Source organism: Chelonia mydas, chromosome 2, assembly GCF_015237465.2.
Source record: "Chelonia mydas isolate rCheMyd1 chromosome 2, rCheMyd1.pri.v2, whole genome shotgun sequence".
Classification (NCBI taxonomy): Eukaryota; Metazoa; Chordata; order Testudines; family Cheloniidae; genus Chelonia; species Chelonia mydas.
Window position 1 is genome coordinate 142165751 of NC_057850.1, and position 15874 is coordinate 142181624.

At 43.8% G+C, this 15874-nt stretch overlaps 1 protein-coding gene across 8 annotated transcripts in view; it reads left to right on the top strand.

Moving 5' to 3' along the window:
- Window positions 1-15874, top strand: part of NFX1 (nuclear transcription factor, X-box binding 1) — a 220057-nt gene that overhangs the window by 107751 nt on the left and 96432 nt on the right. For 5 of the 8 annotated variants that reach the window (XM_043540287.1, XM_043540286.1, XM_043540291.1 and 2 more), the window contains 3 exons: window positions 7391-7421; window positions 11340-11422; window positions 13629-13737. In XM_043540287.1, coding sequence (XP_043396222.1) covers window positions 7391-7421; window positions 11340-11422; window positions 13629-13737 — 223 coding nt within the window. The remainder of the gene's footprint in view (window positions 1-7390; window positions 7422-11339; window positions 11423-13628; window positions 13738-15874) is intronic. The other 3 variants (XM_043540292.1, XM_037893373.2, XM_037893372.2) reach the window with 2 other exon arrangements.

Sequence of the window (15874 nt, forward strand, 5' to 3'; positions counted from 1 at the left end):
TTCAAACTGCAGCGCCATCCTTTCCCATAGCAAGCAATGGGTTGGGTTTCACATTTAAAAGGAGGGGTTGCTGCTTTTGGGTGGATGTGCAGCACACACCTCCCCCCACCCCACCGCATGGCTATTCTCTGGGATGATCCCTTCACCCCTCCCCCCCCGCCACTTGGCTATTCTCCAGGATGATCCCTTTTAGCCAAGCACAAACAGCCCAGCATGAACGGGGTCCTTTTACTGTTCCCTTACAAAAATTTGCCTATTTCAGCCAGTTGACCATGAATGATATCACTCCCCTGAGGCTAACACAGAAAGATATAGATCGAATGTTGCTTGAATGCAACCAAAACCTAGGGCCATTCGCTGCCATGCTTTGTGCTGCAATGATTCCAGAATACTTGCTAATGGCTTGCCTTGGTAAAGTGTCCTACTATGGAGGACGAAATAAGGCAGCCCTCCCCAGAAACCTTCTGCAAAGGCTTTCAGAGTATCTCCAGGAGAGCTTCATGGAAATGTCCCTAGAGGATTCTCGCTCCATTCCCAGACATGTGAACAGACTTTTCCAGTAGCTGTACTGACCGCGAATGCATCCCAAGTCTTCAGGGCAAATCAAACATGAAACGCTCTTGCTTTTAAACCCTGTACTGTAGTTACAAATGTGCACTCACCAGAGGCTCCTTCTCCGGCTTCAGGGTCGGGGATTGGCTTCAGGGTGATGAAAAGGTCCTGGCAACTGGGGAGAACGGATTCACCGCTTGCCTACTGCGCATTCCCCTCCTCTTCCTCATCCACAAAATCCTCTTCCCTGTTGCATGAGACTCCCCCCTTGCAGGTGTCCACGGACAGTGGTGGGGTAGTGATAGGGTCCCCCCTAGAATGCCGTGCAGCTGATCATAGAAGCGGCAGGTGTGGGGCTCTGACCCAGAGCACCCGTTTGCCTCCTTTGTCTTTTGGTACGCTTGCCTGAGCTCCTTAACTTTCATGTGGCACTGCTGTGTGTCCCTGTTGTAGCTTCTCTTCATCGTGCCCTGTGAGATTTTGGCAAATATATTGGCATTTCTTCTTTTTGATCAGAGTTCTGCCTGCGCAGATGCTTCTCCCCATACAGCAATCAGATCCAGTGTCTCCCTTTTGGTCCATGCTGGAGCTCGTTTGCAATTCTGGGAGGAGTGCATGGTCACCTGTGCTGCTGAGCTCGCCACGCTGACCAAACAGGAAATGAAATTCAAAAGTTCCCGAGGCTTTTCCTGTATACCTGGCTAGTGCATCGGAGTTCAAATTTCTATCCAGAGCGGTCACATTGGAGCACTCTGGGATAGCTCCCAGAGGCCAATACCGTCTATTTGAGTCAGCACTACCCCAAATTCAACCCAGCAAGGTCGATTTTAGCACTACTCCCCTCGCCGGGGAGGAGTGATCTTAAACACAAAAAAGAAGCTTCCAAGAAGTGGAAGATTGGACAAATGACCGGGGGGAGTATAAAAATATTGCTCAGGCATATGGGTGTGAAATCAGAAAGGCCAAATCAGCCTTGGAGTTGCAGCTAGCAAGGGATGTTAAGCGTAACAAAAGGGTTTCTACAGGTATGTTAGCAACAAGAAGAAGGTCAGGGAAAGTGTGGGCCACTTACTGAATGGGGGAGGCAACCTAGTGACAGAGGATGTGGAAAAAGCTAATGTACTCAGTGCTTTTTTTGCCTCTGTCTTCACGAACAAGGTCAGCTCCCAGACTGCTGCACTGGGCAGCACAGCATGGGGAGGAGGTGACCAGCCCTCTGTGGAGAAAGAAGTGGTTCAGGACTATTTAGAAAAGCTGGACGAGCACAAGTCCATGGGGCCGGATGCACTACATCCGAGGGTGCTAAAGGAGTTGGTAGATGTGATTGCAGAGCCATTGGCCATTATCTCTGAAAACTCACGGTGATTGGGCTGGTCCCGGATGACTGGAAAATGGCTAATGTAGTGCCCATCTTTAAAAAAAGGGAAGGAGGAGGATCCTGGGAACTACAGGCCAGTCAGTGTTACCTCAGTCCCTGGAAAAATCATGGAGCAGGTCCTCAAGGAATCAATTCTGAAGCACTTAGAGGAGAGGAAAGTGATCAGGAACAGTCAGCATGGATTCACCAAGGGCAGGTCATGCCTGGCTAATCTAATTGCCTTCTATGGTGAGATAACTGGCTCTGTGGATGAGGGGAAAGCAGTGGATGTGTTATTCCTTGACTTTAGCAAAGCTTTTGATATGGTCTCCCACAGTATTCTTCCCAGCAAGTTAAAGAAGTATGGATTGGATGAATGGACAAAAAGGTGGATAGAAGGCTGGCTATATCATCAGGCTCAGTGGGTAGTGATCAATGGCTTCATGTCTAGTTGGCAGCTGGTATCAAGCAGAGTGCCTCAAGGGTCGGTCCTGGGGTTGTTTTTGTTCAATATCTTCATTAATGATCTGGAGGATGGCGCTGATTACACCCTCAGCAAGTTTGCAGATCACACTAAACTAGGAGGAGAGCTAGATATGCTGGAGGGTAGGGATAGGACACAGAGGGACCTAGACAAATTAGAGGATTGGGCCAAAAGAAATCTGATGAGGTTCAACAAGGACAAGTGCAGAGTCCTGCACTTAGGACGGAAGAATCCCATGCACTGCTACAGACTAGGGACCAAGTGGCTAGGCAGCAGTTCTGCAGAAAAGCACCTAGGGGTTACAGTGGACGAGAAGCTGGATATGAGTCAACAGTGTGTCCTTGTTGCCAAGAAGGCCAATGGCATTTTGGGATGTATAAGTAGGGACATTGCCAGCAGATCGAGGGATGTGATGATTCCCCTCTATTCGACATTGGTGAGGCCTCATTTGGAGTATTGTCCAGTTTTGGGCCCCACACTACAAGAAGGATGTGAAAAAATTGGAAAGCGTCCAGCAGAGGGCAATGGAAATTATTAGGGGACTGGAACACATGACTTATGAGGAGAGGCTGAGGGAACTGGGGGATTGCAGAGCCATTGGCCATTATCTCTGAAAACTCACGGTGATTGGGCAGGTCCCGGATGACTGGAAAATGGCTAATGTAGTGCCCATCTTTAAAAAAGGGAAGGAGAAGGATCCTGGGAACTACAGGCCAGTCAGCCTCACCTCAGTCCCTGGAAAAATCATGGAGCAGGTCCTCAAGGAATCAATCTTGAAGCACTTAGAGGAGAGGAAAGTGATCAGGAACAGTCAGCATGAATTCACCAAAGTTAAGTCATTCCTGACTAACCTGATTGCTTTCTATGATGAAGTAACTGGCTCTGTGGATGAGGGGAAAGCAGTGGATGTGTTATTCCTTGACTTTAGCAAAGCTTTTGATATGGTCTCCCGCAGTATTCTTGCCAGCAAGTTAAAGTAGTATGGGCTGGATGAATGGACAAAAAGGTGGATAGAAAGCTGGCTATATCGTCGGGCTCAATGGGTAGTGATCAATGTCTCCATGTCTGCTTGGCAGCTGGTATCAAGCGAAGTGCCCCAAGGGTCGGTCCTGGAGCCGGTTTTATTCAATATCTTCATTAATGATCTGGAGGACGGCTTGGATTGCACCTTCAGCAACTTTGCAGATGACACTAAACTGGGAGGAGAGGTAGATACGCTGGAGGGTAGGGATAGGATACAGAGGAACCTACACAAATTAGAGGATTGGGCCAAAAGAAATCTGATGAGGTTCAACAAGGACAAGTGCAGAGTCCTGCACTTAGGACGGAAGAATCCCATGCACCTACAGACTAGGGACCGAATTGCTAGGCAGCAGTTCTGCAGAAAAGGACCTAGGGGTTACAGTGGACGAGAAGCTGGATATGAGTCAACAGTATGCCCTTGTTGCCAAGAAGACTAACGGCATTTTGGGCTGTATAAATAGGGGCATTGCCAGCAGATCGAGGGACGTGATCATTCCCCTCTACTCGGCATTGGTGAGGCCTCATTTGGAGTATTGTGTCCAGTTTTGGGCCCCACACTACAAGAAGGATGTGGAAAAATTGGAAAGAGTCCAGTGGAGGGCAACAAAAATGTTAAGGGACTGGAACACATGACTAATGAGGAGAAGCTGAGGGAACTGGAATTATTTAGTCTGCAGAAGAGAAGAATGAGGGGGGATTTGATAGCTGCTTTCAGCTACCTGAAATTGGATTCCAAAGAGGATGTCTCTAGACTGTTCTCAGTGGTAGCAGATGACAGAACAAGGAGTAATGGTCTCAAGTTGCAGTAGGGGAGGTTTAGGTGGATATTAAGAAAAGCTTTTTCACTAGGAGGGAAATGAATCACTGGAATGCGTTACCTAGGGAGGTGGTGGAATCTCTTTCCTTAGAGGTTTTTAAGGTCAGGCTTGACAAAGCCCTGGCTGGGATGATTTAGTTGGGGATTAGGTCCTGCTTTGAGCAGGGGGTTGGACTAGATGACCTCCTGAGGTCCTTTCCAACCCTGATATTCTATGAGTCTATCCCTTCAATAGCAGGGATGCTGATCAAGTTGCTTCTTTTCTCCCATTTAAGTCTCCATTTTCTCTCATTCCAAACATCTGTTTCTTGGGATAGCAAGAATTAGAGCATCTTCTGAGAAGAGATCCCCTCTTCTCCTCATAGACAACCCAAGCCTGCTGACAGTGTGGGGACACAGCCCTGGAACACCCCCTTCCCACCCTCATGGCCGCCCTCCCCTCTCCAGGAAAGCAGCGACCTCTCCAGGCAGCTTCCTGCCTCTGCCTCTACCTGCCTAGCGAAGCTCAGCTGCTCCACAGGGAGGGAGGCCCACTGCTCCATGTGACTGAGCAATCTCGGCGGGGGGGGGGGGGTAGTATATGACCCAGCATGCCCCCTCCCCACTCGTTGCCTCTGCTTCCCATCCCTTCTTTTCTTGATAGACTGCTTGCTACTGCATCTGGCATGGCTTTCTGACTTAATATGAGAGTAGACAATTTAAAGGTTATCACAACTTATTTGAAAGTTTTTTGACTGGACTATGATGCTTTTGTTGGGTGCATATGGGAGGTAGTTCAAGCAACAAAACTCTGACAATATTGATTGCCACTGTGGACATACGGGTGTGGTTAACCCTTCAGTCATGAATTTCAGACTTGAGAATTTCTTGCTACGAGATGTCATATTTCTGGTAAGATTTAAATTGACTATTAATGGAAACTTTTGTTCTGGGATATGTAATAGGATTCCCAACAGTGCAGCAAAATGGTACTGAAGCAAAATAACCCCAACAGATTACAGTAGAATTTTTTAAAATGAGTGCATTATTTTATTATTATTAATAGATCTCCGGTGAAAGTGCAAAATATCTCCTCCATTTTCTCACCCATTAATTTTTTAAAAAATGGATTTGGATTTATCACTTGAATCTTTGAAAATAATAGACAAAAACAGTCAGATGTGCTGTAGCTTTTTTTTAGAAGCAGGAAAATAAAATAGTCTTCTGGATAGGTAAAAGGGATGCTCTGCTAGTGTTTGCTTTGCAGTGTCTGTCTGTTCCCTTCATAGATGTTGTCACCATTAATATAGCTAATATTTCTTCGGGAATGAGGTGAGGAGGTAAAAAAACGGTGCACTACTTTACTGTTCGTGTTGAAGAACCTCTAAGAAAAAGAGTAGTTAAAAATTGGTGTGATATGTAAACATAAAATAAAATGGGTATTTTGAGGTTCTTCTTTGACTGCTTTGTCCTATGTGTATTCCACACATGGGTACACGTCCACCCCATGTGCGTGAAATTGGAGGTTTCTAGCAAGTAGTGTCCATTGGCCCGCACCTGTGCAATTGACCCGTGCTCTGAATCAAGTGCACAAGGGGTGGGGCAGACTGACACCTCTCTATTTCCTTCTTACTGCCGCATGGCTTGAGTCAGAATCTGCTATATCCACAGATTTCTCAGTGCTGCTTTCTTCTTCAAACCTGTAAATATATTGTACATAGTTTTGCTTTAATATTTTAGTGTTGTTTGAGTTTTTAATCTTAGTAAATCTTAGTGTCTCCCCTGTGGGTCCAACAAGCAGCAATCATGCCTTCTGTCTTCCAGTAAAAGGATATTCCATTCTTACTGACCCAACAACAATTAGATTCCTGAAAGGTCTAGGTAAGGTCTTCTCATTAGTGGTGAAAACTGCATTACAATGGGACCTCAACCTTTTACAGTCAGTACTTACCAAGTCACCATATGAATCATTGGCAACATGTTGTATGATGCACATTCCCATGAAGATCACCTTTTTAGTTGCTATCACATTGGCCAGAAGCCAGAGCCAACTGGGAGCACTTGTGGTTTTGCTGTTTTCATCAGCAGGTTTCCCTTTGCCTTCACCTTCACCTGAAATTCATCCCTAAAGAAATTTCTGAGCTTTGCATCAATTGACCTATCTGCTTAATGGCATTCTTTTCAAAATCTCATACTTCCAAAGAGACGAGGAGACTTCACTCTTTGGACATCAGACAAGCTGTAGTGTTCTACTTGCAAAGGACAAAATCAGTTAATAAATAACTAAGGTTGTTTGGCACTATAGTGGAATGGTTGCGAGGGCAGGTATTATCTGCTCAAAGACTCTCTAACTGGATCTCTGGCTGCATCATTCTGTTTGTCCAGTTGACACACTTCTCCCCTGAATGTGGTGAGAGCCCATTCCACAAGAGCACAAGCAACCTCGACAGCATCTCTTCAAGAGGTACCTATACTGGACATCCATGGATCGGCTACCTGGAGTTCTGTGATACATTCACAAAATATTAGGCCTTAGTTCAAGCGTCTTCTACAGATGTAGCTGTTCGGACTGTGGTATTACAAGCATCTATACCAACTGCATCCTCATACCCCCTCCTGTTAAACACTGCTTATCAATCACCCAAAGGTAGAATACACATAGGGACTCGTGTTCCAAGAAGAGATAGAAGTTACTGACCTGTAACTGGAGGTTCTTCAAAATATCTGGTCCTTATCTGTATTCTACTACACGGCCTCCTTCCCCTCTGCTTCAAATTCTTCTGCTTAGTGGTAAGAGAGGAACTGGAGAGGCATTGGTCTGATGCCCCTACCATCAGTTCGGAGCATGAGGAGAAAAACTTGCAGGACCAATGGGCACTACTTGCTAGAAATCTCTGATCACAAGCACATGGTGTGCACACCTACCCTTGTGTGGAATACAGATAGAGACCAGACCATCCTGTTACAGGTCAGTAGCCTCCATTTTTTTCCCTCCTTTTATGATCAGGTTTTTTGTCCCACTTACTGCGTATGCGAATATTTGTAGTAGCTAAAAACCAATTGCTTGACTTTTTTTTTTTCATTTGATATACTGTCTGTAGTTGTTCGCTTTCTAGAACATTAAGCTCTCACTACATATCATTTGCTGTGATTTAATCTTTTCCTATCTGTTTCTTAGGAAGTCCCATGTGCCCTCCTCAAAAATAAAGGTAAATAGTTGTAATATACTAACCGTGAAATAGAAACTTTAAAAACATTCTACTCAAACTGATGTATTTTTGTGTTTGTTACTTCATATATTGAACGAAAGTATGTGGATGAAGAGATCAGATGCCGGTGGAGGTTGTATGAAGTATAGTGTCAATTTCATCCACTACAGAATACTCTGATTTCATGTGCAAAGTTGGTGGTCTTGGGTTTTACATATTTTTGCTACCTTTTTGTACTATATTATTTGCTTTGATTGCTCTTTTTAAGTTTATTTTAGATATTTAACACTCTTGTTCACTTAAGTAGGGTCAAAATCTTTAAATTCTTTGGAATCAAAGCATGGGTGTGTATATATTTATATGCTGATTCATCAAATTGGTAGAAGGATTCAAATAATAGTAAATACATTAATATACCTTTCTATGTGCTTTCAGTGTTGGAAATTTCCAATGCAAATAGTTGGTTTATTCTCCTTCTGAATAGATCTTTTATTAAATCTGTACTTGTGACCTCATGGAGGGGAAGCCCGTTAGAACTTTTCAGACAAAAAAAAGTCTCCACCAATTACTTAACCTTATTTTCTAAAGTTTTTCCCCCTTTTTCTAGTATTTTCACTGTTGTGTCAAATGCACTTGTGCAATCTTAACCCTAAGTTTAGTGTTTTAGATCAGAATAGTTGTTTAAAAAAGTTAACAAAGTGTGCAGCATAAAATGTATCTGAGTTTTTCTCCTCCTGAAATTCTTAATGTTTCAAGTTTTCATAAGCAATATTTTCTAATTGGATTGTAGTTCCAATCCATATTAAGCCCAAAGACTTCATATAGTCCAAAACGTTTCAGTCCTCAGCAGACTATACTGTGTCCCACAGGCATAGAACAGGAGAGACCAAGCTGCCACCAATGGCAGAGGTCCCTGCAATGGAAGGGAATTGATTAGGTGAGATCTGCCCAGATGATCCGAGCAGGCGAACCCCATGCTACAGAGGAAGACAAAAAAAAAAACCCAAGGTTCCTTCCAATCTGACCTAGAGAAAAATTCCTTCCCAACCCCAAATCTCATGATCAGTATAACACTGACCATTATGAGCAAGCGACACTAGTCAGTTTTCTAGAATGAATTCTATGTACCACCTCAGAGCACTGGTCCACCCCATCTCTAATGCTTCAGAGGAAGGCAAAAATAAAATACTCACAGAATACGTCTAGCCAATTGCTTATTGGTAATGGGTCTACCCTTTTATTTCTACTGAATGGTCGATTTTAGACCAATACAGCGGTTTTTAACTTTTCAATCTTTTAATCTTCTCTTTGTTTTATTAGAGGAAATTTCCTGTGTGGTTGGGGGAGGCTTTAGTCACTGGTGCTTAACCATTAGGAATAGTGAAGGCTGTTCATCTTGTGGCTCAACATTTCCTATTTCAGACACTTGTATTCAATTCTTGACATGCTTGGCATTTGCCAATTTAGTGCTGCTTTTTCTAGATTTTCATTTGTCAGAAGCATTGCATGTCCCAACTAGGATCCACGTGATACAGGAAGCCATGAGAGTTTTGAGGACAGGTTCAGAATAAGAACTGATTCCAGGCTCTTTTGCAAACTTTCAACCTTAGAAGACTCCAAAGTCCAGTGCTGAAAAATTCTTGGTTTTCAGGGGGTCTGGATTGTCCAGTAGGCTGCAGAGTTCTGAAGTGTTCTTACTTAGTGCCAAGGGACCATTAGAAGAAAAAAGAACAGCAGTACCACTGTTCTTCACATGCGCACAAGACTTTGAAATCTTTTGACCTGCACTATCCATTGGGGCTGTGCCCTGCATGTGTTTGTGTCCCTCAACCGAGAGGTAGAGTAGGAAATTGTAGTGCTGCTTTTCCTGCTGCTCAGGCTGACGAACTGGATTTGTGATTCTGTTTCACAACCACTCTTCTGTTGCTGGTTTTGATTTGATGAGCCTATTAGTGATTAGTGCTTCCCAGTATCCTGGACCTATTTTCTCCAGGTTCTGTTTTACATTTGCCTTCATTTCAATCTGGCTTCGTTCAGCTTGAAGGGAGCCATTTCTCAAAGCGAGGCTTCTCCACTGTCTGGAGAGCAGCAGAATGTATGCTCTCCTGCTCTCAGAGCTGGAAATTCTTTGTGGCCTGATGTGGCACCAAGATATTTTGGATTTGCCTCTGTCGCTATTCAAGAAATGCTTTCAAAGATGAGTGATTCATCCTGTGATCCTCAATGGAACTTGATCCTCATCCACGTCGATTTTGATGCAACCAACTCCCATGAGAGGCCTTAGGACAAAATTATTTCCTTTAAGATGGTTTTTCTTTCCAGAGTGAGTGAATGAGTTGAACTCCCATCTTCTCTCCTCCTTATCTCCCTCGTTTTCCAGAAGGATATTTTTTGGCTTTGTTCAGAATTTGTTCACAAGATGAATACCAAGTTCTATCTGTTGTTCTTCTCCTTTCAGTCCTAATCTAGTATTCCCCACCCATGACTAGAAGGTGCATTTGTTGGATGTTAAGTATGTTGTCAACTTTTATCCTATTCTGAGAGTTTAGAAAGTCAAAGCACGGTTACAAAGGTAATGCTGCATCTACCATAGCTTTTGCTAGGTGGGTCTTATGCTGTATTCTTAAAGCATATGCCCAGACTGTCAGATAAACTTGTCAGATTCCACGTAGCTAGATAAATCTTCATGAGCAGTGAACATGCTGAAGCTTTCATGAACAAGGTGTGTAAGACAGCAGCATGATCATCTCCTGACTCCTTTATAAATTGTCATCAATTAGGTATCTCCACTTCTCAGGATACTTCCTTTGGCTGCAAGGACCTGATAGTGGCATGTTAAGGTAGTCCCACCTCCTCAGGTTACTGCTCGCTGCATCCTCTTTTTGTGCCTTAATCCAGTGTTGTAGGATAGAAGAGAAAGACATACAACAAAGGCAAAAATTACCAATAATTCTGTCTGTCTTCTCCTCTTCTATACTATATCTCATCCACCTCCCCTTTGGGTTTGTTTTGCTGCTTGTTTTATTTCTTTCTGTCTTTCATACTGTTTCCTTCTCTATAGATCTGGAAGTTCTCTTCCTGATGGGATGCAGTTGTGGCTGAGACTTATGGAATCAGGGGCAGGGCTTTAGAATGCTTTGCCTCACTGCTTCCAGTAGGTGTCACCATAACACTGTCTTTGAATTCAGTGTTGTAGGATGGGAGTTGAGGAGACTACAACAGTGTCACCGGTAACTAACATTCCCTACTTTATGTAGCAACATAAAGATGGTCAAATTTTCAGATTTTTAAAATCTATTAGCTGTTTCATAAACCACTTTCTTAATATATTTAAGTAGTTCTAAGTATGTTAATGTAAACTTCCAAATTATGTTTGTATCAGTACTCGTCACTATTCTGCGGCATGCTTAGATATTGCTGTAGGTATTTGGATGTAAACTGAAATGCACCCACTTTGGAGGTACCTCACCAGTGATTCCACTTCTCTTGTAACTTGTTGTTTACAGGGACTTTTGCTCCGAACATTTAATCAGTATATTGTCAGTTTATAATCTGTCGCCAGTTTGAATTGTCTAAGAATCAAATGGTGGTATTGTCTTACCAGGAACGTTCCCCTTAAGTAAAGACTAGTGGTGGTCATTTTAATACTGACGCTATTAAGCAAGAAGCCAAAATACAACCACCAGGCTTATATCTCAAACTAATTATAAAAGACAGTTTGGTCCAGTGTCTCATTATATTAGCCTCTCTATACAGTGATTTGTGCTGCCTCTGTAAGAATGTACTCTCTTTTCTTCATTTCATCATATTATTTTTAGTGTGGTCTTGCTACACACATTTACTTATTTCAGTCGTATAATATGTAGTCAAAGGTTGAATGTTTAAATAAATATAAACACATTTTTTCTACTGGAACAGCTGATATTACATTTATGTGTGACAAGCGATGTAACAAGAAACGGTCATGTGGACGACACAAGTGTAATGAAATTTGCTGTGTGGTAAGTTCATTTATACAGTATAAGAAATGGTTCAGTGTAAAATGCTACATCTATACCTTTTTTTTTTTTTTTTAAATAGTATGTGAAAAGGCTGCTGAGATGTAGATTCCCTGTTTTGTAATGTAAAATATTCATCCTTGCACTTTGTTCAAAAAGTCTTTAGGATTAATGCTGTGCACCCAAGTGTGATTGTGTAACTAAGACAGTGGTTCTCAACCCATGGCCCGCAGGTCACATGCAGCCCAGTTAGCACACCGCTGCAGTGCAGAGAAGTGCTAAAGGCCCTAGGGCTCGGGTCCCGGCTGCCCTGCTGCCCGGGCCCCACAGGGCGGGCTCTCGGGTCCCAGCTGCACTGCCACCTGGCCGCTGCGAGGCCAGCTCTGGGGGCCTGGCTGCTCAGCCATGGGGCTGGCGCCCGGCCCCAAGCTCAGGGTTCCACTCCTGGCCCCACTTTCTGGAGGGGTCTCTGAGTGGGGTTGCTGGGGATAGGGGTCTGTGAAGGAGTTTGGGGGGAGGCACACTGTAGTTCTCAACCTGCAGCCCAGGTAACATATTTTGGGCTGCATATATGAAAATAGGTTGAGAACCACTGAACTTAGAGCTTGTCAACACACAAGCTGTACCACTTTAACTATACTAGTATACTTAAAGCAGTACAACCCCTTAGTATGGATACAATTATACCAGTATAAATGTGCTTTATGCCAGTATAGCTATTCCCATATGGGAAGCGGAGTAAACTATACTGATGTAAGACATCTATATATCAGTATAACTGTGACCATGCTAGGGGTTGTACAAAAGAGCAACTTTGGTTTTTAAAAAAAAAAACACTCCCCTAACCAAATACAAATTCTATACCAGCACAAAACTTTGTGTATACTAGTCCTAGGTTGATAAAATTCCAGTTGATCAATGAGAGAGACTCATAGATCTACAGGATTGGTGCTATGACCCCAGCTTTGGAGTAGTCTCAGGGAGGATCCCTTTAGTATGCCAGACCCCCTTGGGGTCTCACTCTTCCTCCAGGGTAAGCCATGCGGTTTCACTGCCTCCTTAAACTTGACCTCTGGGCCTTCATCACACCATGAGCTCCATTTTAGTGAGTCCCACTGAGACAGACCCCTGAGGGAGACTTGTACAATCTTAGGGAGCAGTGCACCTCCACCAGCATCTGCAGTGACACTCAGCCAGTGTTGTCAAACTGTAGGGTTTAATAGTTGACTAGAATGCAGCATAGGAAGACCTTGGTTAGCAAAGAGAAATGAATAGGGCCCTACCAAATTCATGGTCCAATCTGGTCAATTTCACTTTTTAAAATGTTTATATCTGAAATTTCATGGTGTTGTAGCCATGGGGATCCAGACCCAAAAGGGGGTTCTGGGGAGGTTGCAAAGCTGTTGTAGGGGGGTCATGGGATTGCCACCCTCACTTCTGCAGTGCGTTCAGAGCTGGGCTCTGAAGGCAGCACCCCTGGAGCTTCCTGCAGCCACAGGAGGTTCCCGGAGGTGGAGATGCGTCTGATCTCCCCTGTGCTGCTGGGAGTGCCCCAGCTGGGGTCTGCTAGCTGCTAGTCCCAGCCAGGCTAGGGAGGGATAGGACTTGCTCTTCCCCTGCACCGCTGTGCTTGCAGGGAGATCTTCACCCTCTAGCACTTAGCTCCCATCTCACACCGCCCCGGTCCTTTGTTCCCGAACTGAGGAAATGCTGCTGGCTTCCTGCAGACAGGTGGGACAATCTGTGGTCATTGGTTGCCAGGTTTCAATATCCCGGTAATTTGCTGTTGTCTTTATGGTTTCTCCACTGACACAGGTATTAAGGCTCACTTAGTCCCAGACAGCTAGGCTGCTGACAAGCAGGTTAAAAGGTTCCACTAACACCTGTCTCTTTAGTCTGCCCTGAGAGCATACAGACTCTTCTCCCCCCCACCCCACCCCCAAAAAAACTAGGTAACACTGCAGTATGTGGGGAAACTGAGGTATACATAGTCTTCATAAAAATATTGCAGAAAATTCCCACTTAGTCATAGATGCTCAGCATGTGGTATGAAAAGAATCTTAATGACTGTTAATTTCTTCTATCCTTGGGTACAGTAATATGGCCCTGGCCAGTAGTGGATTTTAATCATATTTTGCCATTTTGGGGGGCATTTTGGGAGGGGGAAAGCATTGATAATGTAGTAGTTTTTCATAAATATTTTTCCCAGGACAAAGAACATAAGTGTCCCTTGGTTTGTGGACGCAAACTCAATTGTAGCCTTCATAGATGTGAAGAACCTTGTCACCGTGGCAACTGTCAAACATGCTGGCAGACAAGTGAGTATACTGCACTACATATGTTCATCTTTAGAAGATTAGTGCGCTGTAGAGATTTTAAACTCTGATCCTTTAAGAGGTTTATTCTCTTATTAGATGTATTATTGAAAGTGCATTATTTTTCCATAATAAAAATTCAAATACTCAGTTATGGAGATGATCATGATTGCCATATTTTGCCATGGGTAACGAAGTTGTATAATTGAATTAGATGGATTTATTTTATTTGTTAGATTTAATAATTTCACTACAGAATTTATATTTAAAAAAAAATTAATTTCAGTAAACTTTACTTACAGTTCAAGGCCCTGATCCTGCAGTCACTTAGGAACAAGATTAACTTCATAAACACAAGCAGTTCTTCATAAGAATTAAGGTCCCAGTTGTGTTTCACCAGTTTCTTTTCACAAGCACTAGATTTATTTTAAAACGTGTCAAATTGAAAGTGTTGCAGACTGAAGTCTTTGTTTAGCTACAGAGCCAGACTGTATAAATCATAGAATCTCAGAGTTGGAAGGGACCTCAGGAGGTCATCTAGTCCAACCCCCTGCTCAAAGTAGGATCAATCCCCAATTTTTGCCCCAGATCCCTAAATGGCCCCCTCAAGGATTGAACTCACAACCCTGGGTTTAGCAGACCAATGCTCAAACCACTGAGCTATCCCTCCCCCCCATACTGGCCCAATCATGTACCTTAACCCTAGCTGAGTGGGAGCACCAGTAGGAATGGAAGTTATGTCATCTCCATGCCTCTTGAATTCTTGAACTCTCTGCTCAGATGTTGAATTATGGAAACTTCTGTGGAATCAACACCTGTCCACTGGGTACTGCACTGAGACCAACACACAGCCATCAAATAGTAACAATTTTTGGTGATTACTAAAATCCTACAGATTCAGACAGATGTCTTGTATGTGATGGGGTTTGATGTGCATTTAAAAATTAGATCAACATAAATAAGTGTCAGTTAGGAGTATGAAAAAACCCCACACCCATGATCGACATAGCTATGCCAACCTAACTCCCAGTGTAGATCCAGCTTCTTCCATCCATGTAACTACTGAATCCAAGGAGGTGGTGTTTCACATAAACAGAAGAACCTTTTCTGTCATTGTAGGCTGTGTCTGTTACAGGGTAATGCATGAATAGCTATGCCAACATGGCTATGCTGGTGTAATCTCCATAGTGTAGCCATATCCAAGGTTTTCATCTTCTTCCTTGTCCCCAATTAACCCAGTCTCCATCTTTCTGTATTTAAATGCATTTTGCTACAGAAATGAATCTTTAGTTAGTTAGGTAGTACCCATTACGCCTCCACTCCTGTCTTTTTCTGGCAAGTATTTCCCCAGCTGTCCCCCAGGTCTTTCAGCTCAGCTTCCACATTTCTTCGTCAAGGAAAGTGTAGGCCCCTTACTGAATGAGGGAGGCAACCTAGTGACAGAGGATGTGGAAAAAGCTCAATGCTTTTTTTGCCTCTGTCTTCACGAACAAGGTCAGCTCCCAGACTGCTGCACTGGGCAGCACAGCATGGGGAGGAGGTGACCAGCCCTCTGTGGAGAAAGAAGTGGTTCGGGACTATTTAGAAAAGCTGGACATGCACAAGTCCAAAGGGCCGGATGCGTTGCATCCGAGAGTGCTAAAGGAGTTGGCGGATGTGATTGCAGAGCCATTGGCCATTATCTTTGAAAACTCATAGCGATCCGGGGAAGTCCTGGACAACTGGAAAAAGGCTAATGTAGTGCCCATCTTTAAAAAAGGGAAGGAGGAGGATCCTGGGAACTACAGGCCAATCAGCCTCACCTCAGTCCCTGGAAAAATTATGGAGCAGGTCCTCAAGGAATCAATTCTGAAGCACTTAGAGGAGAGGAAAGTGATCTGGAACAGTCAGCATGGATTCACCAAGGGCAAGTCATGCCTGACTAATCTAGTTGCCTTCTATGATGAGATAACTGGCTCTGTGGATGAAGGGAAAGCAGTGGACATGTTGTTCCTTGACTTTAGCAAAGCTTTTGACACTGTCTCCCACAGTATTCTTGCCAGCAAGTTAAAGAAGTATGGGCTGGATGAATGGACTGTAAGGTGGATAGAAAGCTGGCTAGATTGTCGGGCTCAACGGGTAGTGATCAATGGCTCCATGT